The 26364-nt window shown below is 46.1% G+C and overlaps 3 protein-coding genes and 1 non-coding gene across 7 annotated transcripts in view; 3 read left to right on the forward strand and 1 right to left on the reverse strand.

Moving 5' to 3' along the window:
- The window catches only part of RHOA (ras homolog family member A), a 47312-nt gene extending 34773 nt beyond the window's left edge, over nt 1-12539 (forward strand). The window contains exons 3-6 of the mRNA XM_020915886.2: nt 2101-2258; nt 6515-6635; nt 10622-10752; nt 11267-12539. Coding sequence (XP_020771545.1) covers nt 2103-2258; nt 6515-6635; nt 10622-10752; nt 11267-11440 — 582 coding nt within the window. The 5' untranslated portion in view covers nt 2101-2102 and the 3' untranslated portion in view covers nt 11441-12539. The remainder of the gene's footprint in view (nt 1-2100; nt 2259-6514; nt 6636-10621; nt 10753-11266) is intronic.
- A 1043-nt stretch (nt 12540-13582) lies between these two features.
- On the forward strand, nt 13583-14759 carry GPX1 (glutathione peroxidase 1). Its single transcript, XM_020915885.2, has 2 exons — nt 13583-13939; nt 14204-14759. Exons 1-2 carry the CDS (start codon nt 13679-13681, stop codon nt 14558-14560), a joined length of 618 nt encoding a protein of 205 aa, XP_020771544.1. The 5' UTR covers nt 13583-13678; the 3' UTR covers nt 14561-14759.
- Nucleotides 14760-16990: 2231 nt separating this feature from the next.
- On the reverse strand, nt 16991-17094 carry LOC139031361 (U6 spliceosomal RNA). The gene has a single exon (XR_011483833.1). It is a non-coding gene; the product is annotated as a U6 spliceosomal RNA (small nuclear RNA).
- Nucleotides 17095-24103: 7009 nt separating this feature from the next.
- The window catches only part of USP4 (ubiquitin specific peptidase 4), a 40536-nt gene continuing 38275 nt past the window's right edge, over nt 24104-26364 (forward strand). For 2 of the 4 annotated variants that reach the window (XM_020915769.2, XM_070456094.1), the window contains exons 1-2: nt 24106-24267; nt 26022-26149. In XM_020915769.2, coding sequence (XP_020771428.2) covers nt 24167-24267; nt 26022-26149 — 229 coding nt within the window. In that variant the 5' untranslated portion in view covers nt 24106-24166. Of the gene's footprint in view, nt 24268-26021; nt 26150-26364 lie in introns of all 4 variants that reach the window. The other 2 variants (XM_070456096.1, XM_070456095.1) reach the window with 2 other exon arrangements.

The raw sequence follows: 26364 nt of genomic DNA on the forward strand, positions 1-26364 counted from the left end.
ATCAACCTTGATTGCAGTGAGAGATCCTGAGTCAGACCACCAACCTAAGCTGCTTTTTTGTTATTCAGTTTTAGGAGTTCTTTATATATTCTGGATATAGGTCCCATATCATTTTCTCCTATTCTGTGGATTATCTTCTCATTTTCTTGAAGCTAGCTCGTGAACCACAAAAGAACCACAAAAGCTTTAAAATTTTTTATGAGGTCCAATTTATCTTTCTTCTTTGGTTCTTGGTAATAGATGTATTTGTGAATACACTGTTCACAATACATTATGAGAAATTTATTTTTTAGCCAAAAGGTGGAAGCAACCCAGGTGTCTGTCTGCAGATAGATGGATAGATAAGATGTGGTATATATCATTTCATACAATGGAATAGTATTCAATCTAAAAAGAAAGGAAGTTCTGATACATGCCACAAAGAGAGGAAACCTCTAAGACATGCTGAGTGCAATAAACCAGTCACAAAATGACAAATACTGTATGATTCCACTCACATGAGGTAGTTAGAGCAGTTAAATTCATAAAGGTAGAAAGTGGAATGGTGGTTGCCAACAGTAGAAGTCGGGGAGATGGGGCATTAGTTGTTTAATGAATATAGAATTCCCGTTTTAGAAGGTGAAAAAAGTTCTGGAAATGGATGATTGTGATAATTGTACAACAGAATTGAATATATGTAATGCCACTAAAGTATTTACTTACAAATTGTGTAAATGGCAAGTTTTCTGTATATTTTACTGCATTTTAAAAAATATCTTGTAGTTTTAGCTCTTACATTTGGGTCTGTAATCCATCATGAGTTAATTTTGTATGTGATGTGAGGTAGCGTTCTAACTTTGTTCTTTTGCATATTATCTGTTCAGTTGTCTCAGTGCCATTTGTTGAAAAGGCTGTTTTTTTCTCCATTAGATTGTTTTGGCATCCTCTTTGAAAATTTACTTGACCCTAAATGGGAGGACTTATTTCTGGATTCTCAAATCTTCTCTATTGATCTATGAAAGTGTTAGTCGCTCAGTTGTGTCTCTTTGGGATCCCATGGACTCTAGCCTGCCAGGCTCCTCCATCCATGGAATTCTCTAGGCAAGAATACTGGAGTGGGTAATCATTCCCTCCTCCAGAGGATCTTCCGTCCCAGGGATCGAACCTGGGCCTCCTGCATTGCTGGTGGTCTTTACTGTCTGAGCCACCAGGGAATTATTTATATCTTTATAAGAGTGCAACACTGCCTTGATTAGTGTACCTTTATAGTAAGTTTTGACATCAGGAAATGTGAGTCCTTTAACTTTGCTCTTCATTTTCAAGATTGCTTTGGCTATTCTGAGTCCATTGAATTTCCATGTGCATTTTCTGATCAGTTGTCAGTTTCTGCAAAGAAGCTGGCTGAGATTTTGATAGGGATTGAGTTGAGTCTGTAGATTAATTTGGAGGATATTGCCATTTAACAGAATTGGCCTTTAGTCCTTAAACATGAATGTCTTCCCATTTATTTAGATCTTTTATTTCTCTATATTTTTTAAGTTTTCAGAGTATGTTTCATGCTTTTTTGTTACATTTATTCACATTTTATTCTTTTTGATGCTGTTGTAAGTGAAATTGCTTTCTTAATTTCAGTTTCAGTTTGTTCATTACTAGGGTATAGAAGTACAATTGATTTTATATGTTAATCTTGTATCCTTGCTGAATTTGTTAGTTCTAATAGCTTTTTACTGGATTTCATTTGGGTTTTTAAGTGAATTTCCCACAAAAAAGGTTATGTCATCTGCAAATTAAAATAATTTTACTTCTTCTTTTCCAGTCTGGATGTCTTTTATGTTGTCTTCTGCCTAATTGCCAGAACCTCCTTAGAAGTGGGAGTGGACTTTCTTGTTTTGTTCCTGTTCTTAAGGGAAAACTTTCAATATTTTCACCGTCAAGTATAATGTTAGTTATGGGGTTTTGGTATGACTTTTTGATACCACATGGAAAGGTGTTACTAGCATTTTATCTTATATTTTTAGTGTGCTAATAGAGGCTTGTGCCCCATGGGCAGAAAGTGTGTGCTATAGATTACAGCTATTATGGATTCTTGTGCATTTAGACAACATTTTTGTCTTGTTTCAGCAATGGCTGCCATCCGGAAGAAACTGGTGATTGTTGGAGATGGAGCCTGTGGCAAGACTTGCTTGCTCATTGTCTTTAGCAAGGACCAGTTCCCAGAGGTGTATGTCCCTACGGTGTTTGAGAACTATGTGGCAGATATTGAAGTGGATGGAAAGCAGGTGAGTATACACTTCAGAACAACTGCTACTGTTTTTTACATTAGGCTATTCATGGAGCCTTGAGAAAATTAGGCCTTTTTGTCTCTTCAGTACATAATATAACAATAACAAAAAGTTAAAATGAGAAATCTGTTCTCTTCTCGCCTTTTCAGTTCAGTTCAGTCGCTCTGTCGTGTCTGGCTGTTTGCAACCCTGTGGACTGCAGCACGCCAGACTTCCCTGTCCATCACCAACTCCTGGAGTTTACTCAAACTCATTTCCGTTGTGTTGGTGATGCCATTCAACCATTTCATCCTCTGTCATCCCCTTCTGCCACCTTCAGTCTTTCCCAGCATTGGGGTGTTTTCAAATTAGTCCTTCACATCAGGTGGCCAAAGTATTGGAATTTCAGCTTAAGCATCAGTCTTCCCAATGAATATTCAGGACTGATCTCCTTTAGGATGGACAGGTTGGATCTCCTTGCAGTCCAAGGGACTCTGAAGTCTTCTCCAACATCACAGTTCAAAAACATCAATTCTTTGGCGCTCAGCTTTCTTTACAGTCCAACTCTCACATCCATACATGACTACTGGAAAAACCATAGCTTTGACTAGACAGACCTTTGTTGGTTTTTAATATTCTGTCTAGGTTGGTCATAGCTTTTCTTCCAAGGAGCAAGTGTCTTTTAATTTTGTGGCTGTAGTTGCCATCTGCAGTGATTTTGGAGCCCCAAAAAGAAAGTCTCTCGTTCTTTCTATTGCTTCCCCATCTATTTGCCATGAAGTGATGGGACTAGATGCCATGATCTTAGTTTTCTGGATGTTGAGCTTTAAGCCTACCTTTTCACTCTCTTCTTTCACTTTCATCAAGAGGCTCTTTGGTTCTTTACTTTTCTGCCATAAGGTGGTGTCATCTGCATATCTGAGGTTATTGATATTTTCCCCGGCAATCTTGATTCCAACTTGTGCTTCTTCCAACCTAGCGTTTCTCATGATGTACTCTGCATATAAGTTAAATAAGCAGGGTAACAATATACAGCCTTGGCGTACTCCTTTCCCTATTTGGAACCAGTCTGTTGTTTCATGTCCAGTTCGAACTGCTGCTTCTTGACCTGCATGCAGATTTCTCAGCAGGCAGCTCGGGTGGTCTGATGGTCCCATCTCTTTAAGAATTTTCCATAGTTTCTTCTGATCCACACAGTCAAAGGCTTTGGCATAGTCAATAAAGCAGAAGTAGATGTTTTCCTGGAAGTCTCTTGCTTAGTTCAATTTTATTCATTTTAAATTATTATGATCTAGATTATGTCCACATTCATGTGTATTTCACATGGGGAACCCTTAGAATATTTGTTCTTTCCAGCTTTATTTATATTTAAATTTTAGTTTGTTGCCAAATGGTTAATACTGAAATGAACCTTTGTATGGATGCACTTTTTTTTTTCTGTCATAGTATTTCATTAAGTGCTGAAGCTTGAGATTACTAGGTCAATGTGTTCTTGTTGATGGTGCTTCTCAAAGGTTGTACGGCTCTGTGCCACGAACAGTGTGACATTTAAGCATGCTCACATTTAGGTTCTTGGGGTTTTGTTTTGTTTTGTTTTTTAATGTCTTTTGACTTTAACATAAACAGGCTGCTGCATTTGCTTCAGTTACTTATCACTGGTGGTGAGGACAGTGTTTCCTCCTGTCTGCCCTGAAAGCCCACCAGCAAGACTGGGGCAAAACCGCTGAAATTAGAATTGTCTCTCCCCCTTTTGCTGTCAAAATAATATCCAGATTTCTGTCCATCTTTTGAAGAGAAATGAAATTCTCATTGCAAATGGGTTAGCTGAAAAGTAGAACAACGGGCTGTTTTCCAACACACTGGGTCCTCTTAGGCATTCAGTCACATGTCTCATGCTGCTAGCACCTAATTTATTGGCTTCCACAATTCTGTCTCCTTTCTTCCTTCTCCTATTCTTGCTTTCCTGCTGTCCCTTTCTGTCCCAGTACTACCTAACCTCATTTTGTGGGACTGTGTGTGGAAAGCACATTAGGTCAGCTGCTTCGAATTCTAGGATTCATTACAGGGTGCTTTGATACTTCTCTGACCATGAGTAAGCTGTCTAATCTTTGAGCCACTTTGATTTGTAAAGTGGTTTAAGCTATTTTACAGTTGACAGCAAGGGTCTATGAAGTGACTAAAGGTATTTGGAAGCACCAAAGCACTTGACAAATTGGACTGAACAAGAGCATACTCAGCACCCCCTATTATGGTTTACCCAGTAGCCATGTGGGCCACAGGGGATGCTCTCAGGCCATCAGGAATCCCGCGGCACCCTTCTGGTCACGAATGGATGAAGAAAGCCACAATGAATTTCTGCCCAAGAGAACTTTGGGTCTTATACCCTGCAGGTGGCCCATCAGGATAGTGTTGCCAATTCAACTTTCAGTCAGTCCTCTGAGTGGGTGCTTGGGTACAGGTTTCTGTGGGCTTCATAGGAAGATTGGTTTTATCTGACAAGCTGAGGAAAATTTGGGCCTGCTGTCACATACCAGACCTCTCACCCAATTTAGAGAGAGAGAGACACAGACACACACACACAGACACACACACACAGACACACACACACAGACACACACACACACACACACACAGACACACCCAGTGGCTTTAAGGAAACAGGTTTAGGTTGGTGTTTTCATAGCACATTTCTCAAAAGCGTACTGCATGTATATTGCTGGGTTTATCTTGTCATTTAGAGAATGACAGCTGTTGGTTGCCACGTGTCTGCAATCATCAGTTGGAAAAGTCTTTTCCATCTGTGGCAGTATATGTTTAGGGGGTACTATTGGCTCTTCTGTCCTCTTGGAAGCATCATCTTTGCCTTGGGGTCTGGAAATGACCAGACCTTAAGAAAGACCTATGTTTCTTAACCTTAAGAAACATAGGGGAAAAAAAAAAGAAACATAGGGATTTTGACTTACAAACCTTGAGGAATGATCAGTGAATATCTTTCTTGCTCTACCTGACCCTGGTAAAAATGAAAGCCCTTCAACCAGGGAGAGAAACTCTGAAAAAAGGGTCCTTGATCTGGAAGAGGGTATCACATCCTAGCTACCTGCCTCAGAGCAAGTCAGTACCCCAGGGTGAGAGAGGGTGCCTCCTGAGAATGTTCTTTTAAGAGTAGGCACCCACAGAGCCCAAGGAACCATCCAGGATTCTAGGTGGTTATGGGCCAGGGAATAGGTCTGCCAAAAATGGAAAGGCCCTGATGTGAGACAGGCCTGGCACCCTGGAGTCATTTATCAGGAGACAGAGTTAGCTCTTCTGTCTGACTGAATGCCCGTGAGGTGTGGGGGTGCCAGGGGAGTGGCATTTGTGAGAGAATGAGCTGTAGCATCCTGAGGTCAGACCAGTTGTGAGGCTTGGGCATCAATATGTTATGGATTCCTGTACCAGGCTGATGGTAATGTGCGTGACAGAGGCACAGTGGGACTTGTGGAAGTTGTGAGTGACACATCCTGGGTCAGAGGTTGAAGGTGGAATAAACAACTAGCCATCAACTTGAAAGTAGGAATAATATTTAGATACTGAAATATGGGCTCTGAAGGTGTTAGGAGGAGAAGGCTACTCGAGGCATTGGAGGGAGAACTCCTTGGGCCCACAAGGGCTAAAAACCACTGTGATTGTAAGAAGTGACTGGGCTGACTACAGTGCCTGACAGGCATGGGGATGGTGGAGTCCTATCTAAGTCCAGGTGTCTGTTTGCCCTCCTCCCACTGGAAAGTGAACAGATTCCCAAGGTGAAAGGAGTAACCCCCTACCTGAATGATGCTTTCATTCAGACATTCAGACACTTTTTTGAGCAGTAAAAGCAGAGCCATAGGCCTTTCCTGTCAGCTCAGACCTTGCCCAACACCCAGGGATGGTGTCTTTTCTTATCCATCAATTCAAATACAATCTTGTTTCCTCATTGGAGCAGAGTGATGAGATAAGGTAAGGAAATGGTTGAGTGAGACTGTATTAAGAAAAGTTACTTGTTGTGGTTTTTCCCTGTCTTGCCTTGTATACCTGGTGGGATGTTGTCTATGGTTCATTCACTTTCTTTCCTCTGTAGAATGTTACTTGTGATTAAGTACTTACAAGCTACAAAATTACTTTTGACTAATAAAACTGACCATTTTTGTATTTTACTATGTGGACAGTCTATCATTTGAAAGTACAGTGGTTTCACTTCTTCTGAAAGTAAGTAGTGGGATTAACCTGCACTCTTATGTTCATTTTTCCTGTCATAGGTAGAGTTGGCTTTGTGGGACACAGCTGGGCAGGAAGATTATGATCGCTTGAGGCCTCTCTCCTACCCGGATACCGACGTTATACTGATGTGTTTCTCCATTGACAGCCCTGATAGTTTAGGTGAGTAGCCCTGTGGCCTAACATTTGTTGCTGCCTGTATGGTGGTCAGTTTTTGGTTTCTTAGGTCTTTTCTGGACACCAAGTGGCTGAAAAGCAGCATGAGTTTCAGAGAAGGAGATCATAAGTGGCCAGAGTCCTAGAGTCTCAGGACTGTAGACCCTGAGCCCTGAATCCCTTTTCAGCTTTGATGTCCCTTGACTGCCATGTTCACCCTGTAAAGTAGGTGGGTTCCAAACAGAAAGCTATTTTTTGCCCCCCTCTCTTTTTTTAAGGGGGACAGGGGTGGGGGGTGGGCTTGCAGCATGCTCTGACCAGGGCATTGAACCTGTGCCCTCAGCAGTGAAAGCACGGAGTCCTAACCACTGGACCTCCAGGGCATTTCCCAAAGCTATTTTCTGGACTGAGATTCGGGGAAGGCTTTTTTGGGTATCCACATCTTTTTTTAGTACTTGATATTGAGCCTGCCGCCTCCCAGCGTCTAGACTGATGATTTGCTGATTCGTAGTGGTGTTTTTAAAGCCCTGTTTTAGCCCTTTTGTAAAGCCCCTTATCTAGTGGAGAGAGACTTGAACCTGACCATTACACTAGCTAAGTTGGTCACATGTTACAGAAGCTGCTTTTTCCTTCAAAGAAAAAAAAAAAAAATGTGTGAATGATGCTGATCTCTTATTCTGCAAAACAGAGCACCAGGGCCTAAAACAGAACTTGCTTTCGGTTTGTACTAAAGATGATAAAACTTCTTGCTTGGTGCTGTGGTGCTCTGTTTTAACAGGGCAGTGGATGGGGCAAAGATACTGTCATTATTAACACAAAGGACAGTTGAGAGCTGGCTGCTGGCCTGGGCTGTTCCTGAGGAGTTAGGGTTGGAGTGTCCCTTGTGTGTCCTGCTTGTACTCACGTAAATGACAATACTAAGGGGTGCTCTGAGACTTAGAACCGTTTGCTTAGCGTCATGCAGCCCAGGAACCAAGTTGAGATGGAGCCACCTGTGTGATACTTCTCAGGACTGAGACTGTGGGTGCTGCCTGCCATTGTCTCACTTTGGTTCAACAGGTGTGTTTTAGTTTCAGTTTTCAAATTAATCTGGCTTCCTTTGGTGGGACTCGGAAGGCCCTTGAGGCTGAGCTTTAGAGAGAAAATGGACACCTTCCCTTCAAACACACACATGATGAACTTTGCCTGAATCCTGCAGGAATGAGGACTGCACCCTTTGCCACCTCATCCAGGGGGTAGTCCTTTAGGGACGAGAATACCTTCAGAGCAAACTTTTACTCTTACTCTGTCTTACTTTTTTCTTTGAACACTGTATCTCTTGGTCTCAAGGAAATCTTCAGCTTTTGACCTCTTGTCTATTTACTGTGACTTTTTTTTTTTTTTTTGCTATCCCCTCACTCAGAAGGCAGGTTCTAGGCAGGAACACAGAGGTAGAAAGCAAAGAGATTGAGCTCCCTCTCTGGAGTACAGATACACCTGAGGGTGGGGTGGGGCTGATGCTGTGCCTTCACTGGTGGTCTTGGCAGGAGTATCATAGGTAGGTAGGGCCCCTTTGCTGACCTGAGTTACCTTAGTTTTGCCAAGGGCCTTTTAAAAGTTCTCTTATTTTGGCTAGGGGGTAGCAGAGAATTCCACTGGTAGTTTGCCCCAGTAAAATGTGTCTTGGGAACTCAGAAGTTTATATCAAGAAAATGAAAAGTTATAGGGGCTTCCCTGGTGGCTCAGAGGTTAAAGCGTCTGCCTGCAGTGCAGGAGACCTGGGGTCGAGTCGGGAAGATCCCCTGGAGAAGGAAATGGCAACCCAATCCAGTATGCTTGCCTGGAAAATCTCATGGACAGAGGAGCATGTTAGGCTACAGTCCATGGGGTCGCAAAGAGTCGGACACGACTGAGCGACATCACTTCAGTTCACAATGTCAACCAAATGTTGGAATTTACTTTTTATGTATGGTTGGATATTAGACCATGGGCCAGAGTCTGGGTGTAGAATAACAAGTTTGATCAGCAATCAGAATGTTGGTGTGAAAAAAAAAATGTTGGTATGCAGGTTTCAGCCCTGTTGCTGGCCAATCCTGTGTAAAAGGCCAAATAGTAAATAGTTTAGGCTTGTTAGCCATGTGTTCTGTTGCATTTCCTGAATTTGCCGTAACTACTCAGCTATACTGTTGTAGCATAAAAGCAGTCATAAAAAATAAATCCATGAATGAGCTTGGCTCTGTTCCAGTAAAACTTGACTTATAAAAGTAGACTCCGGATCTAGATAAGAATTCCTTTTCTCTAGCTTAATGGAATTCACAAAGACATCCAAAGCACTCCACTGTAAATCTATATAAAGTGATGTGTCCTGATACGATCAGATTACTTTGAGGGTAGGAGCAATTATAGGCGATTGCCATCACTGAATTAAAAGGTAAAAAAATTAAAATTTAAAATTATTCATGAAAAGTGAACATAAGAGAGGCAATTCATTCTATTTTACATGTCCTGGATTCTGGAGGTGGGGAGACTATTAGAGTAATAATTTTGTATGTTTAGCAAATAATTATTGAGCACCTACTTATAGAACCTATGTTCTAGATGGAGACAGAAGGGCAAAAACCTAACTCTGATAGCAGGGAAGGTTACAAATAACATTCATGGTGGTGGATATGGAATAGGCTATGGTAGTATGGAATGTCAGGAGATGACCACATGCTGCTGCTCAGGAGCCTCAGTGAAAAGGAGACCTCTGAGCAGAGGTGACGGAGGCCAACAGAGACTTCCCAGGCAGAAGGAAGGAGTCCGGCGTGCTGTATGGAGAGCCAGGGTTGCGGAGCCATGTGGCTGATGGTGTGAACCCCTCCTTTGATCATGAGAGAGATGGGGACTCTTGATGGTTTGAACGCAGGAGAGATGTGATCTCACCTACTCTTTAAAGTGCCCACTGTTGCAGCTTCACTGAAAACTGACCACAGGGTGCAGAGCCGAGAGCAAGATTGAGTGCTGAGGCTGCTGGGCTTCAGTGTCAGATATGTTGGCCCTTGTGTCTTTATTGTTCTGCAGTTCTTAAGGAACCCCTTTGTTCTAGAATAAGGCTTTAAGTTGTTACATTAGTGATTGGCTGTAGCTGCTATAGCAAAGGAGGAAAGTATCTGTCTTGTGGGCTGAGGAGTGGAGCGTTGAATTGAGTTTTCTGACCTTATTCATGTAATTTCTCTACCTTCTAGCCAGAGGCAGGGCATCTTTCCATATTTTAAGTCCTGCCTTTTGGTCTTGAAGTCAGAGAGTGAACAGTTTACGCTTAAAACATAGTGTCAGATTATGATTGATACCATTTAAATGATCATCATACTAAGTATGGTGTACACATTGAATCAGAATAACCTCATGTGAGGTCTTACAGTTATCTCTATTTTATAATGTCATCCCTGACTCTGAGATGCCCAAGGTGGTGGGTGTGGGAGGTTGAACCCAGGACACCTTATCTAAATTACTACAGTATTGGCAAGAAGCTGCAACTGGTTATGACTCATTTTCAGAAGCCACTGAAGCCCTTTGAAATTCCAGTAACCCAAGGGTAGGTCATCCTGAGGGCCCATGAGTAAGGTGTAGATAAAGTGTGTGAACCCTGGGCTAGCTGTAGCCATGGAATGGGGACTCCTTCTGTAAGCTGTGGTCAGAATCACCCAGCAGTGACGTGGATGGCCGGCTGGTGGGGCAGGGGGCACCATTGTGGAGCCACCCCTTCTGAATCCTTTGCTCCTCTGTAGCCTTCACCTGGCGCCACCTCCAGGGGAGCTGAGCTCCTTGGTATGACTGAGAAAAGCTGGTGATTCTGTGCTTAAGAGAAGGGGGATTAGATTTTGCCTTTTTCGTGGTTTTGAAACTAGTGAAATTCCATTATATATCCAACATGCTTCTGAAGTTTCTTTGCAATTTAACTAGGGCTTCTGGAAATTCTTCAAGGTAGAATTATATGTATCCCCAAATTATGTGCATTTTGCTTCTTTCAGAAAACATCCCAGAAAAATGGACTCCGGAAGTCAAGCATTTCTGTCCCAACGTGCCCATCATCCTGGTTGGGAACAAGAAGGATCTTCGAAACGATGAGCACACAAGGCGGGAGCTAGCCAAGATGAAGCAGGTACGGCCTGGGGCAGAGCTCTGTCTTCTGTAGCATTCGGGAACCCAGGACCCACGACTGGAGATTCAGGGAGCGAGGCAGAAACCCTCATAGGCCAGGCTGTTTCAGAGAGAGACTCCCAGAAGCCTCTCTGTCCCCCTGGCCCTCATTGACTGGGGCCTGCACAGAGGGTCCCTAAGGCTCCCTCGCCTATAAGATGGGACCTCTCTTGTGCAGGTTGCCTTCCTGAGAAGGGACCGCCACAGCAGTAGTCAGTGTCAGATGCAGGAGCTTTGTCAGGCTCTCGGTCTCCCTGTCCAGTTACTACCTTTGTATATGTGAGGCTGGAGATAAATTGGTGGCAACTGAAGGATCAGGCAGCCTGGGAGTCCAAACAGAGAGCCCTAATGCCTTTTAAAAGTGATGGGGGTGACACCTTGGCTTCTGAAGTCTTTTAGCAGAGTTTAAATACTCTATACCTACTTACTATATGTATATAACACGTTAACTAAAAGTACTCTCTTCTCTCTGCTAGGAGCCAGTAAAACCCGAAGAAGGCAGAGATATGGCAAACAGGATTGGTGCTTTTGGGTACATGGAGTGTTCAGCAAAGACCAAAGATGGAGTGAGGGAGGTTTTTGAAATGGCCACGAGAGCTGCTCTGCAAGCCAGACGTGGGAAGAAAAAATCTGGGTGCCTTGTCTTGTGAAACCCCTGCTGCAAGCACAGCCCTCATGCGGTTAATTTTGAAGTGCTGTTTATTAATCTTAGTGTATGATTACTGGCCTTTTTCATTTATCTATAATTTACCTAAGATTACAAATCAGAAGTCATCTTGCTACCAGTATTTAGAAGGCAACCATGATTATTAATGATGTCCAACCCACCTGACCCACCAGGGTCCTTCTGACACTGCTCTAACAGCCCTCCTCTGCACTCCCACCTGACACACCAGGCGCTAATTCAAGGGATTTCTTAACTTCTTGCTTCTTTCTAGAAAGAGAAACCGTTGGTAACTTTTGTGAATTAGGCTGTAACTACTTTATAACTAACATGTCCTGTCTGTCATCTATCAGCTGCACGGTACTCTGGTGAGTCACCACTTCAGAGCTTTACTCCTTTTAACAGATTTCATTGGCATGGCTCTGGGTGGCTATCCAGTTTTTTGAATATGTGCTCAGCCAGAAAGGCCCAAGTCCACGCAGCTGTGGTAAAGTTACAGTTCTGTGGTTTCATGTTAGTTACCTTATAGTTACTGTGTAATTAGTGCCGCTTAATGTATGTTACCAAAAATAAATATATCTACCCCAGACTAGATGTAGTATTTTTTGTATAATTGGATTTCCTAATACTGATATTTGTCATCTTCACAGAAAGTGTATTGGTTTTTTTTTTTTTTTTTTTTAAGAAAGTGTATTTGAAAATAAAGTCAGATGGAAAATTGATTTTTTAAATTCCCGTTTTGTCAGTTTCTCGGATAAAAGATGGCCATGTCCCCCCATTTCGGCCCCACATATTCCAGTACCCCCTTCCCCAGAGCTGGGCTAAGTAAATAGGAATTCAGTCTTCTGCCTGAGGCACTTGGACACTCAGAAGGTGGCATAAACTGTCTCACCCGGACTGCAGGGTCTGGCTCTAGTTCACAGTGCTGTTTCTTCTCACTGTACCCAGGTTCCCTCCCAGAGGAGCTGCCCGTTCTCTTGGGCGGCCCTCAGTTTCTCTCTCCTCTCCAGCTGACTAAACTTTTTTTCTGTACCAGTTAATTTTTCCAACTAATAGAATAAAGGCAGTTTTCTAAACTTCCTGTATCCTGGTGTTTGTGTTGCTCTCTCCAGGGCTGGGGATTGGGGGGTGAATTCTGCCTAGCTCACCTTTCCTTCAGGGGGCAAAGTACCAGCTGGCCCACCCACTCCCCAAAACCGGCACTCACCTGACTTCAGCCAAGGAGGTGGAAATGAGTGTTTTGTCACATTCAAGTTCAGAGTGGGGTGGAGTAGGTCATACAGCCTACCGAGGAGTAGGTATTCCAAGCAGTCATTTCTCCCAGACAAATCTCGGGAGTGTGGTATTTTCCTCTTCTTACTACCTGTCCATTCTCCGTGTCTTTTACTGGCAAGCCTGAGCTACAGATGAAGTTGGCTAGGTATGAGGATGGTCTGAAACCCACTTGAGTCCCCTTGGCCCTGCATGCTTTTGGGCTCCCCTCCAGGAGTCTGGAGCAGGGCCTGAACGGTGACCCCAGAAACCCTGTGTAAAGGCAGTGCTGTGCTGGGGGTGTCAAAGTAGGTGGGAAACCGGAGGCTAGGATGAGAGCAGTCCAGGGCAGCGCCAGAGTGCAAAGATAGGAGAAAGCTGGCTTTTGCAGTCCATCCCTGACTGCCTGCCTGCCTCCTTGGCAGCACTGCCCACCCTCCTCCAATTTAACCTTCAAAGCTCCCGGACTGCGTTGGCAGCTGCCGCCAACTGCACCATCCCCGCGCCTGCCAATAGGGTTCGTTCTCCAGGAGTAGTGATACGGCCCAGGCGGGGAGGGCTGTGCAGCCACAGCGCACGCTCCTGTTGCTGGTCACCCTCCCGGGGCCAGATCCAATCCCTGAAGAACCATTGCGAAAGAATCCGGAGCCCGTCTGGGCCCTGGGCGGGAAACATTCGCTCAACTACCGCAGTGCGGGCGCTGCACTCCCTGGGCCGGACCCAAAGCGCCGGCGCCTCCGCACGGTCTGGGCGGTGTCCGCATCCGGCCCGACCGCACCCTCCCGCCCCGCGGGCCCGCTGCTGGAGGCCGGAGGCCGGATGAGGCGGGACCCAGGCGGGGAGGAGCAGCGGCCGGAAAAGTGCCTGCACCACGTGACCCCCGGTAGCCCGCCTTTTAAAATCAGGCGCTTCCCGACCCCCGCCTAGTTCTTAAAGTCCGCGGCTCTCTATTCTCGACTCGGATACCCACACCATGTGCGCTGCTCAGCTCTCGGCGGCCGCCCTTGCGGCGGCGGCCCCGCGCACGGTGTACGCCTTCTCTGCGCGCCCTCTGGCCGGCGGGGAGCCCTTCCACCTGGCCTCCCTGCGAGGCAAGGTGCTGCTCATTGAGAACGTAGCATCGCTCTGAGGCACAACGGTGCGGGACTACACCCAGATGAATGACCTGCAGCGGCGCCTCGGACCCCGGGGACTGGTCGTGCTCGGCTTCCCGTGCAACCAGTTTGGGCATCAGGTGCGCCTAACCGCGCGGAGCGGGGGTGGGCGTGCGACCCGGGTTAGGAGCGCCCGCTAGTGCTCCGCCAGGCCCCAGGGCGCGGAGAGGCAGGCCTTCGGCTCGCAGCCCTCTGACGCATTTCCCGGCTGAGATTCAAATCCACCCTGGAGTTAGGCAAGAAAGGTCACAGTCCAATGCCACATGGAAAACTCCAGGTTTGCGGTTAGAAGGATTCCTTTACCCCTCGCAGCCCTGGTTCCCAGCTGCTCTCCCCTCTCGCAGGAAAACGCCAAGAACGAGGAGATCCTGAATTGCCTGAAGTACGTCCGACCAGGCGGCGGGTTCGAGCCCAATTTCATGCTCTTCGAGAAGTGCGAGGTGAATGGCGAGAAAGCGCATCCGCTCTTCGCCTTCCTTCGGGAGGCTCTGCCTACGCCTAGTGACGACGCCACTGCTCTCATGACCGACCCTAAGTTCATCACCTGGTCCCCGGTGTGCCGCAACGACGTCTCCTGGAACTTCGAGAAGTTCCTGGTGGGCCCAGACGGTGTGCCCGTGCGCAGGTACAGCCGCCGGTTTCTGACGATCGACATCGAGCCTGACATCGAAACCCTGCTGTCCCAGGGGGCCTCTGCCTAGGGTGCCCCTCCTACCCTTGCTGCTTGGCGGTCAGCGCTGCTCTCCGGGGATTTTACCAATGAAGGTGTTCCCTCTAAACCTAGTGGAGGAATGCCTGATGTCCAGGAAAATCCCCTGAGTTGGGCACTGGTCCTGTCTCCCAGCTTCCCCTTTCCTAGACCACAGCTCCTCATCAATAAAGTGCCAAATATGAGCAGAACTCTGTGTGTGTGTCCTGTGTCATTGTCAGCGTGGGACACCTTTCCTACTAACCTCATTGTCGTAGGGCTGGGAGCTTAAGCCCCCATTTCTTGGCTGGCCTTACCTAGCCAAGCATGAATACTCCAGCACTTTGTCTGCAGTGGAATTCACTGTTTCCTTTGTGGGAATCCAGGCTCCTCTCCCAGGGTTTCTCCCTCTGCCAGGACATGCAGCAGGGCCATCCCGAGGCCCTGTTACAAAAGAAAGTCTTTATTTAAAAAAGAGGAAGATGAGTCAAGGGCTGAAATTGCCTAACTCTCTCCTGGTAGTTATGCCTCTCCTTTCTGAGTATCTGTTCAGCTCAAAATGACCTAAACAAATAACACCCTGAGCTCCCATTCACATTTGTTTAGTTTGTGGCCTTGTAACTGCAGAGCCAGCCCAAACTGGCCCTCATCTGTTGATACCAAGATAGTGAGTTCTTCAGAGACAACAGAGCAAAACCACAAATGCAGCCAGAGCATGTGCACAGGAGAAAAATTTTGACCTCTTAATAATGCCTGGAATCAAGTTTCTCCACCTCCACCCCACCTCCCTGACATAGAATCAAAAGAATCTGGACATAACCATAACCTGAATGCTGGAACACTTTGAAAAGTGAAAGTTCCATTGTCCAGGAAGATCATACCTTAAATGGCCAAGTTCTAATGCCCTCCAATCAAAACCTGCCACATACTAACCCATCCTCCCCTAACTCAATAAAGGTTGATCAAACTCTAGATTCAGTTCAGTTCAGTCATGTCTGACTCTGCAACCCCATGGACTGCAGTACGCCAGGCTTCCCTGTCCATCACCAACTCCCAGAGTTTACTCAAACTCATGTCCATCTAGTCGGTGATGCCATCCAACCATCTCATCTTCTGTTGTCCCCTTCTCCCACCTTCAATCTTTCCAGCATCAGGGTCTTTTCAAATGAGTCAGTTTTTCACATCAGGTGGTCAAAGTATTGGAGTTTCAGCTTCAGCATCAGTCCTCCCAATGAATATTCAGGACTGATTTCCTTTAGGATGGACAGGTTGGATCTCCTTTCCAAGGGACTCTCAAGAGTCTTCTCCAACACCACAGTTCAAAAGCATCAATTCTTCAGCACTCAGTTTTCTTTATAGTCCAACTCTCACATCCATACATAACTATTGGAAAAACCATAGCCTTGACTAGACAGACCTTTGTTGGTAAATTAATGTCTCTACTTTTTAATATGCTATGTTGGTCATAACTTTTCTTCCAAGGAGCAAGCATCTTTTAATTTCATGGCTGCAGTCACCATTTGCAGTGATTTTGGATTAGGGACACGGATTTGACAGTCTTGCCTCCTGAGTCCTTACCCATCGACCTCCCAGTTAAGGTCAGCTCCCAGTAAAACTCTTCTCAACCTGGAGAAGGAAATGGTAACCCACTCCAGTATTCTTGCCTGGAAAAGTCCATGGACAGAGGAGCCTGGCAGGCTGCAGTCCATGGAGTTACATGACTGAGCATGTATGTGCGAGGGTGGAGGGAGATGGGTTGGTAGCAATAAACTGGTAGAACTAAAAAAATTTTTAAAACTCTTCTTAAAAGTGGGTACCAGGGACTTTCCTACTGTTTCAGTGGCTAAGACTCCAAGCTCCCAACTTGGGGGCTGCTGTTCGATCTCTGGTCAGGGAACTAGAACCCACGTGCTGCAACTAAGGATCCCATGTGCCACAACTAAGATCCCAGTGCAGACAAAAATGTAGGTGCTGTAGTATTGGCTTCTATGCCCATCAGGCAGTGACTCCTGTTTTTGGTAACAGCTTTTCCAGGTGTTAGGACCATATAAGTCTACTTTACACAGTTGGCAGCTCATGAGACATAACTTTCTTTCCTCAGGACACTGCTAGATCTTTGCATAGGTCCATCCAGCACTTCTGTCTGCTCTGAAGCTGTGCTAACTGGTTGCTGCCGCTCAGGTAGTCAGCAGAGTACACAGTTGGTTGCTCTGACCCTGCCCAGCAGTTGCAATTTCGGGGCCAGGCTCAGGGCGGGGCATATCTTGGAGGCCAGCTGCCACTTCCCAGGTGTGGCTCAGTTCCAGCCCCTCCATCTGTGGTCCCTGCTGTCAGTAATCTCTTGAGACAGACAGATCTGGAGCCACTTCCTATCACTGTACAAGGGACTCTGCAGGGCTGTATGCAATGAAGCTGCTTCTGTATTTTTTTCAATTTTTTTTTTTTAAATACAGACCGCTTCTCAAATTTGTTATGTCATCCTTGTGCAGAGGTCATGCTAATCTCTTATCATTGCAACTGGAGTATATGTGCTCCCGAAGTAAGCACTGCAGTGACGCTTCTGTTTGGACAGACAAGTACCCAGATACTTCGTTATCAGTCCAGAATGTGGTCCAGAGATTCTGGGGTCCCAGTATTCACGGTCACATTGGTGACTCAAGTCCCTGCTGTGTTGGAATCAACTCTGAAGAACTTCTCTTCCAAACCTAAGCAGAAATCTTTGCTGTTGTTCTTCCCCTCCGTCTGGCCTTAGGTCATTAAGGGCAATATCTGTTCCCGCTCCCTCTCCCTCCATCATCAACAGGCCTACCACCTCCCTCTGGCTGCAAGCCCTCTTCACCTCAGCTTTTTTTTTTTTTACTTTTTGGCTGCTCCACACGGCATGTGGGATCTTAGTTGCCCAACCTGAGATGCAACCTGCGTTCCCGGCATTGGAAACGCAGAGTCTTCACCACTAGACTGCTAGGGAAATCCCCTCCATCTCAGATTTTGAGTCCCCTCTGAGGTGACCAAAGGCCAAGTTCTATTGCCCATTTAGACCCCACCCTATCTGTGTCCCTCTTAGAACCAAGACTCATGACATCTGTGAGTGACTCGTCTCACCCCAGAGGGTGAGAGTCTGGGTGCCCAGTGACTCATCCCTCATCACCCACTTTTTTCTCTTCTTCTTCAGTTTATGCCTTGAGCTCTAAGAGAAAGGAACTTCCGAGATCCCCATGTGGCTGACGCTGGCTGGTGACTGCTCCTCCTCAGACTTGAAGTTGCCTGCCTCTTTTAACTGTCTTTTCCAACTCTCTTTTTCAGGAAGACTCAGTGTAAAGCCCCGTTAAGGGTTCATCTTCCTCCGCATAAACTAGAACTCTTCCCCAAAAACACACACACATTCTTCCTCCTTCAACCACCCTACTGCTACTGGCTGGGACCTGCACCCACTCCACCCCATTGTGAATCAGCAGCTCAAATTAACAAGTAAAAGTGAAGGAATCCCAGTGAGTCTGCCTGAGGTCCTGGCCTTTGGTAGTACTGCCTCCGGGACACTGCCTGATCTGGGAGCAGGCAGCAGAACTGAGTCCACAGGTCTTCTGAGAAGGGCTGGGCCCTGCTGTTACGCAACAGGTTCAGAAACCTCCATTTCAGAAGCTCTTCCAGAAAGGCTGGTTTAAACTTTTTCTAAATATTAAATCCGGTAAATCACATAGGTGTATATTACATCATTATGTACACACTAAATAGTTTGCAGATTTATTTGTCAGCTATACCTCAACAAAGCTGAAAAAACAAAATCTGATACAACCCATTTGGTCAGGCCCTTCTTGCGCAATTAGCCCTTTATCAGATGACTTCCTTCTTCTGTCTCCATGGAGTTCCACGAACAACACTTAAGTTTATTTTCAGAGAGGCATTCCTGGCCCAATCAATCTTTTCTTGAATTTTTTTTTTTAGGGGGGCGGGGCGCACCCTGCAGCATGCAGGATCTTAGTTCCCAGATTAGGGATCCTACCTGTGTCCCTTGCATTAGAAGCACAGTGTCTTAACCACTGGACCACCAGGGAAGTCCCTCTCCTAAGTTTTGACTTTAGGGTAATACTGAGTGAAAAATACTGGCTAACAATTTCCCCAGGAGAAATAAATTCATCCATGGCATGGATTTACGAAGAATGTACAGGGATCCAGGTCAGAGCACTCCGAATTTGGCAGGTTTTTGTTACTATGGTCACCAAATGGGCTGGAAGAACGTGCTTTCAGAGGTGTGACAGGTGTGACACACCTGTGCTGGCACTAAAATAAAACCCAGCTGGATCTGGTCAACAAGTTACTGGGCATCCGGAACTGCCGGACTGGGAAGCTGGAGCTCAGATGAGAGAGGTTCTTACCCGAGGAGTGAGGGCTCATGGGCCCTGGCCCTGAGGGTAACAGGGAAGCCGACTTGAGATCAGACATCCTTAGCTTTGACCTACCCAAGAGCTCAACTCCAGACCTGTCGTGTGAAAAAGCAAAAACAAAATCACCAGCTAGGTGGGTCACTTGCTGGTGGGTATTCTGTAAGTTGCATCCAGAAGCATTGAAACTGACAGGACATAACAGTGATGTACTGGGCAGAGGTCCAGCAGCCTTGCCATCATTCATCCTGCAGACAGACATCCTATTCCCAGCACCCCTCCCAGGCCTAGGGTTGCCGTGAGCAGCAAGGCCAAGACAGGAAACCCAAGAACAGGCTCACTTAATCCAACTGCCTAAGGTCAGGCAGTATCCACCTTGGATGCTGTCCTACAGTCCCGTGTATCTGTTACCCCAGCCTCTGTCCCCAGCTTGTGCCTGTGCCTGTGTACCTGTGCATGAATCTAAAGAAGCCCTGGTCTGCGACTTCCCTAGTGGTCTCTAGTGGTTAAGACTTGTTCCAACGCAGGCGGTGCAGGTTCAATCCATCACTGATCAGGGAATTAAGATCCCACATGCCCCAAGGTGTGGTTCAAAAAATAAATAAAATAAAACAGCCTATCCCTAAGCTCTCTAAAAATTTTTTTAAAAATGAAAAATAAAGAAGCCCTGGCCCCTGAGGATTCCTTGGCAGACTCACTATGCATCCTCAGAGGCCAGGAGGGATGTTAAGCATAATTTTGTTTCCTACACCAGTTGCTTATATTACAATATTTTCTTCTAGGCAAGTGTCTACAGCATCACCCTTCATGTTCCCCTAGCATTTTTCCCCCCTAGCATTTTTTGTTGTTGTTGCCTAATTAGATTTTATTTCCACCTGGACAGCTTACTTTTTATTGGTGCGTGACGATATGATTTGGTTTTTGTTTTTCCTTCTGAACCCTGGATGAAAAGAAAACTCAGTTCTGGGAGGGACTGTCAGATAAGGGTACAGAATATGGTGAAATCGTGCTCAGTATCCTCAAAAAAATTAGCAAAATCAATCCTAGAAGATCCCTTATTTGCCCTCTTGCTAGTTAATAAATAGACTGTTGGGGAAAGGGAGGAATAGATTCAAGGGCAAAGAAGGGTCCAGATGGGATGAGGAAAGCAAGGACAGGCGTGTCTACCCCACTCACTCCTGCTCTCACTTACACCCATCCTCTAAATAAAGTAGTAGTAGACTTTACTGCTACTGCTAAGTCACTTCAGTCATGTCTGATTCTGTGCGACCCCCTCCCTGGGATTCTCCAGGCAAGAACACTGGAGTCGGTTGCCATTTCCTTCTCCAATGCATAAAAGTGAAAAGTGAAAGTGAAGTTGCTCAGTCATGTCTGACTCTTCGCGACCCCACGGACTGCAGCCTACCAGGCTCCTCCGTCCATGGGATTTTCCAGGCAAGAGTACTGGAGTGGGGTGCCGTCACCTTCTCCGCCCCCCAGCACTTTTATCACACAACGCGCTATAATTACACGTGAAAACATCTTCCCCAGCCACGCTGGCTGTGAACCCCTGTAGAGTAGGGGCTATGAGTACATAATAGATTATTACTCAAAGGAAAAAATGACTACTATCTGGATAATTCTTTCATTCATTCACCCAAGAAATGCTTACTGAGAATTTGCTCTGTGCAAAGGGCAAACAACACACACAATTACTACCTAAATACTTTTTTAAGGTTCAGATGTTGACAGTAACAGAATTTGAGCAGGAAGAGAAGGCACTGCCACACCCAGGCCCAGGGTGCAACACCTTCCTCACCCAATCAGGACTGCCTACTGACAGGGGCATAACCAGAATGGAATCTGCAACAGCATGAATCTCCAAATGGGAAAGAATGACCCCGCATCCTCTCTGTGAGATTCCTTCAGTTTTTTGCTTCTGTCACCTTCCTCGGTGTGTGTGTTCAGTTGCTCAGTTGTGTCCAACAATTTATGACCCCCATGGACTGTAGCTCACCAAGCTCCTCTGGCCATGGAATTTTCCAGGTAAGAATACTGGAGTGGGTTGCCATTTCCTCTTCTGGGGGATCCTCCCAACCCAGGGATGGAACCCAAGTCTCCCGCATCTCCTGTACTGGCAGGCATATCCTTCCACTGAGCCACCCTGGAAACGTCACCCTTCCCCAGTAAACCTACCCCTTTTACCACAGAGGTGATAGTGTCATTGATAAGACATTTAATTCTTCTAAAATGTATCTCTCGAGCCTTTCTCTTTTTCACTGTCCCCAGGCAAGCTAAAAAAGCATAGGCAAGGAGGAAACAAAAAATATTTCTCTCCTGATGGCACCTCTAATCAAAAGGTGCTCAATATTTATGAATACAGCCAGACGTGCTCTGGGACTGCCAGGCAGGTGTTGACCAAGGGTGACTGGGGAGTAGGTTTAGAGTAAGCCATAGCACCAGCCAAGGAAAGAACTTTATGATTTGAAACCAAATAAAGCTTAAAGTTCACACACCCAGACATTACAAACCCTCAGTTAGATCATCCCTGTCCAAGATCGCGGGTATGTGACCAGTCAGTCAGGCCTGTTCCCCCTAGTTCCCTTTCCTGCTTTCCTTCCTGTTGTTGTGCTCCAAGGTCCCAAGGCAATGGGTGAGTTGTTCAGTTCTGAGGTTTGGTTACCGGGCCAACAGAGGGGCCTACCAGGCCTATACCCCTCCCCTAGGGGAAACAGCCCAACAGAGAATCCAGCCCTGGGCCCAGGGTGTGTCCAGAGTTGAATTACTCAACTCCTTTCCTCCCAAATCCGTGGGTCACTCCCACAATAGCAGGAACATGCAGGCAGATGTTCACGGTTTCGAGTTCTGTTTTTAATGTGTGATAATCAAACTCACTATGAAAGTTTGAAAACTTTAGAAATAATGGTGATCTGATTATGAAGTGTCACTTTACCCCCTGCACTTCCAGCACTTGACTATTCAAATATAAATTTTTAGTAACTACTCATAATTAGTGTACTTTTTTTGTTTGTTTACAGCTGTTGAATAGCAGAGAAGAGATCCAGGCTCAAAAAAGATTTTCCAAAGTTTTCATTTTTATAATTAGGTTTTGTCCCCCTTTCTAGTGGTGCTGACTTGTCCTACTTCCTTAAGAATCTGACCCATGCCATAAATGGTATAGGAGGAACTGCTAAAAAAAGGAGAGGGAAGCAGACACTGTAATGTAGTTTCAGTCATGCCCATTAACCCAGCTTTCATTTTCCATAAATAGGACTAAAAGCAGTGGTTTTAGTTCGGTAACAATTTTAACAATTTAAAAGAACTTTCACAGAAGGGCACTTGGGGTGTCAGGATCAAGATACAGAATTATCATTTGATGGTAACTCTTATGTGCATGGGATTAACTGCTATGTAGTTATTCAAGGTGCTTTTAAAAATTATTATTTGGCTGCTATGGGTTTTAGTTGTGGCATGTAGCATGTAGTTTCCTGATTAGGGATTGAACCTGGTCCCCCTGCATTGGGAGTTCAAAGTCTTAATCATGGGACCACAAAGGATGTCGCTCAAGGCAGTTTTAATTCCAAATTACCTTGCCCCACTATCCACCCTGCTGCCAAGAGGCCTCTGTTAGCAGACAGTGCTTAATATATTAATTTCAATTAGCCAAAATTCAACCTAAAAAAAGTAATAAATCTGTTCAAATGACCAACCTCAACTCCACCAGGCCAGTTTTCTCTTCTGCACCTGTTTTTTCTCTCTTCCCTCACAGACATCTTTCCAAAGGGTTCTTAGTAGGTCTGTGGGCTGTACCTCTGTATAAAGTACCTTCAGCTATTTCTCTCTGCTCTCAAACCTCCTACAATATCTACATGCAGGATATACGGGACCAGCCTCCCTTCTAGCCTTAGATCTCAGGCCCTTTCAGTAGTCTGTGTCCAGCTCAACTGGCCTAATCTTCACTCTATGATTTACCCTGCTTGTTCCAAAAATTTCCTTTAACCCCTTTAGTCTCCTCTCCTTTAACATGCACCATCATTTCTATGCTTTCAAGATCACACTCAACAGGTACTCAAGTGAAACGCTCCGTTTCACAGCTTGGGGTATATAGTCTTTGATTCATACCCTTTAGTGGTGTTTATCACATACTGCTTAACTTGGTGCTGGGGTTATTTGTGGAATAGCTCCTCTCCTCTATTAGACTGGGTAAAGCAGGGGTCTTCATCCTCTGCGATCTAATTAATGTCTGACGGTCTGAGGTGGTAAAAATAATAAAGGGCAAAGAAATGTAATGCGCTTGAATCTTCCCCAAAACCACCCAGCCCTCCCCCCCCCCCGCTCAATAAAAAAGTTATTCCACGAAATAGGTCCCTGGTGCATAAAAAAATGGGGATCATTGGATAAAGGGCAGGTACTGAGTCATGTTTGTCTAATTCTTCTGGGGGCAGGAGCTGCCAGACACATATAGTTCAGCCCTCCAGAAGGAGGGCTGTGTTTCTTGTGCGCACGGTCGATTGGGAGCCATAAGGTGCTCAGGCTATTGTACTTTGTTGCAGCAACAAACAGCAGCCTGGGTACCTGACGTGGAGAAGGTACCTGGACCGCTCCTCCCACCCACGTTGCTATCGCCCCCCTGTGGCTGCTTGCCTGCCCGATAAAGTAGTGGAGGGCTTGTGGAATTCGGCCTGGGCCAGGTGATTCTGGGGTTCAGACAGAGATGATTGGGAATATTCCTGCAGGGCCTGCCGGACAGGCATCCGGAGTTCACGTTTGGGCAGCTAAGGGCTCGCCTGAGGTCTCCACTGAAAGCGGAATGGCTAGAGTGAAAACAAGAAAATCTAGTTTCAGGACTCCTCGCATCTGGCGCTGCGTTGATTTAAGACCAGGATAACCCCGCAGGCCAGAAGAGGTACCCGAAGGGTCGTGGGGCCTGTGGTCTGACTCCTCGAGATCGCCGGGTTGGACACAGAAATGTGTGCCTGACAGCGCCGGGTGCGCGACTCCTGATTGAGAACACTGACGCTCTTTCCCGACGCCCGCCTCCTCTTCCGGCCAAGCTCCGGGCTCCACCGCGCACGCGCGGGAGGGGGGGGTGCGGGGTGCGCCGTTGGGGGTGGGGGAAAGCAAGGGGCGGGCTGGTGCCCCCGGCCGCCGCACGAGGAGGAGCTTGCGTGCGCGCACGTGAGTGCGTGCGTGGGCGCGGTCCACAGCACGCTGTGCGCGAGGCGGATGTCCGGGCCGGCTGGGCTGGGGCCGCTGACGAGATGGCGGAAGGCGGAGGGTACCGTGAGCGACCGGATGCGGAGACCCAGAAATCCGAGCTCGGGGCCTTGATGAGGACCACGCTCCAGCGAGGGGCGCAGTGGTGAGCGCCGGGCTCGCCTTTCTGCCGCACTGGACTAGGGGCCGGCGCTCGGGTGCTCAGGCCCGGCCCCTCTTTTCCGGCTTCACCAGAGGCTGGGCAGGAGAGATGTTGGTGATTCTGAGAGAGTGCCTGGACTCCCGCCCCTTAGAGAAGGGAGCACTGGATGAAAGCGTGGGTGGAGCTGAGGGTCTTCCAGGTCTTCTTGGAGCCCGAGGGGGCGTATCCAGCGGAGGTTAGGGCTAAGAGATGGAAAGAAGGGGAGTACTCCCGGGGACCTTGCGGTTGAGGAGAGTCCTTTACCTTTGAGGATTCACTTTGTGATTTTGGGCGAAGGCGTCCACACCTCACAGACCCTGGCTTCTTCTTAAGACCAAGTTCGCGATATTGGTGCCCCCGCCCTCAGTTCCTTGAGGTGTAGATGAGAAGTAGATACTCTGTAGCTTGTAAACTGCTGGACAGACGTCAAGGTCAGTAGCTGAACAATTGTCTGAGAGTCCCAGGTTATTTTGGTAGCAAATGTTAAAAATAATTGGTGGCAGCAGCGTTTCGGAGTGAAAGAGGCGAGTAGCTTAGAGCCTAACTGAAACGAAGATTTAGTCGAGCAAGTCTGAGTTAATAAGTTTTTCTTAATAAATTATCTAGTAGCAGGGACAGTACTTCCACTAGTGAAGAGATTTCTGGGTGGCATTATTGTGTGGGAACAGAAACTGGGGCTTGGTGTTGCACTGAATGTGGTTGAGCAACCCTTTTTTAAGAAACGGTGGTGGTGGTGGTGATAACGGCTGTATCACAGTGACAGAAAAATTGAGCAGGGAAGAGAAGCTAGGAAGAATTCAGTCGTTACAGTGTCCTTGAGCTGGCCAAGCTGTGACAGGCAGAGCAGGCAGAAGTACTTGATAATCCTGAAAAGTGGTGACACGTGAAGAATAGTCAGCAGAAGCAGAGGAGTTTTCAGATAGACTAAAATCACACAGTAAAAGTGTTCGGAGAGAAAAGAGCGTTTTAGAGATGTGGATATATTTATAGATCCTTGTCGTCTCTAGGAAGCTGACTGGTCTCTGAAGTTTGTTGGTTATAAAATTTGAGGGACTCACCAATGTAATTGTTATGCTTTGCTCCCCTACAGAGGTTTCCCCCTCCTGCTGTCTTAATTTTATTAATAAAACAGTATGATGATACTTTTAAACTATAACCAGGTCAACATCATGCTCTTTGATAAGATAAACACGCCATGACATTGTATGTATATATGTGTGTGTATATCTATATAAGTGTGTATGTATATATCTACACACGTTTGGTCCTCAAAGGAAAACTGAAGTATGTTATGTTATTATCTTATTTTTAGAAAGAAAATTGGTTTAATGCTCTTCACGTGAAACAAAGCAGTGTAACCAAACTGTCTGCCTGGACAAGGATCTCTGTAAAGATCATTATGAAATTAATGACATGGTCATTAGCAAATAAGGTTTTCCCCAAGAAAGAATTTCTTTAAACAAGCATTTTTGAAGCTAGCCGTTTCCTTCTTTTTACTTATTTTTTAACAGCTGTTTCACTTAGTCAGTGCATCCCCTGGGCCAGGCTTTCTGTTCCAGGCCCAAGAGGGCCTGGCCCTGCTTCTGCTCTTGAGAGTGTTTTTTTTTAGCAGGGATTGCTTGTTCCCCAAGTGGAACAACCCTAAAAAATTTAGGGAACAGCTGCAGAAAAGTACCACCTCAGGTTTTCTGGTATAGTACATTTTTGTCTGTCTGTAGGTATCTTATTGACAGCCGGTGGTTCAAGCAGTGGAAGAAGTATGTGGGCTTCGACAGCTGGGATATGTACAATGTGGGTGAACATAATCTGTATCCTGGCCCAATAGATAACTCCGGACTCTTTTCAGGTACAGTATCCCATTGCTTTTCTAACTGAAATGTCCACTTGGGTAAACTGAGGTCATGGTGGCCTGAGGTTGTGTTTATCTTTGCCACGGGTATCATGAACCTGACTTTCCTACTGTGAGAGGATAGAAACAAGGGGCCTTCACTTGGGTCTGTAGCAGGCCCTCACAGAGCAGTGAAGCTGCTTTTTTCCTGAATTAACACCTTTTAGTAAAAG

The sequence above is a fragment of the Odocoileus virginianus genome, chromosome 26 (genome assembly GCF_023699985.2).
Source record: "Odocoileus virginianus isolate 20LAN1187 ecotype Illinois chromosome 26, Ovbor_1.2, whole genome shotgun sequence".
NCBI lineage: Eukaryota > Metazoa > Chordata > Mammalia > Artiodactyla > Cervidae > Odocoileus > Odocoileus virginianus.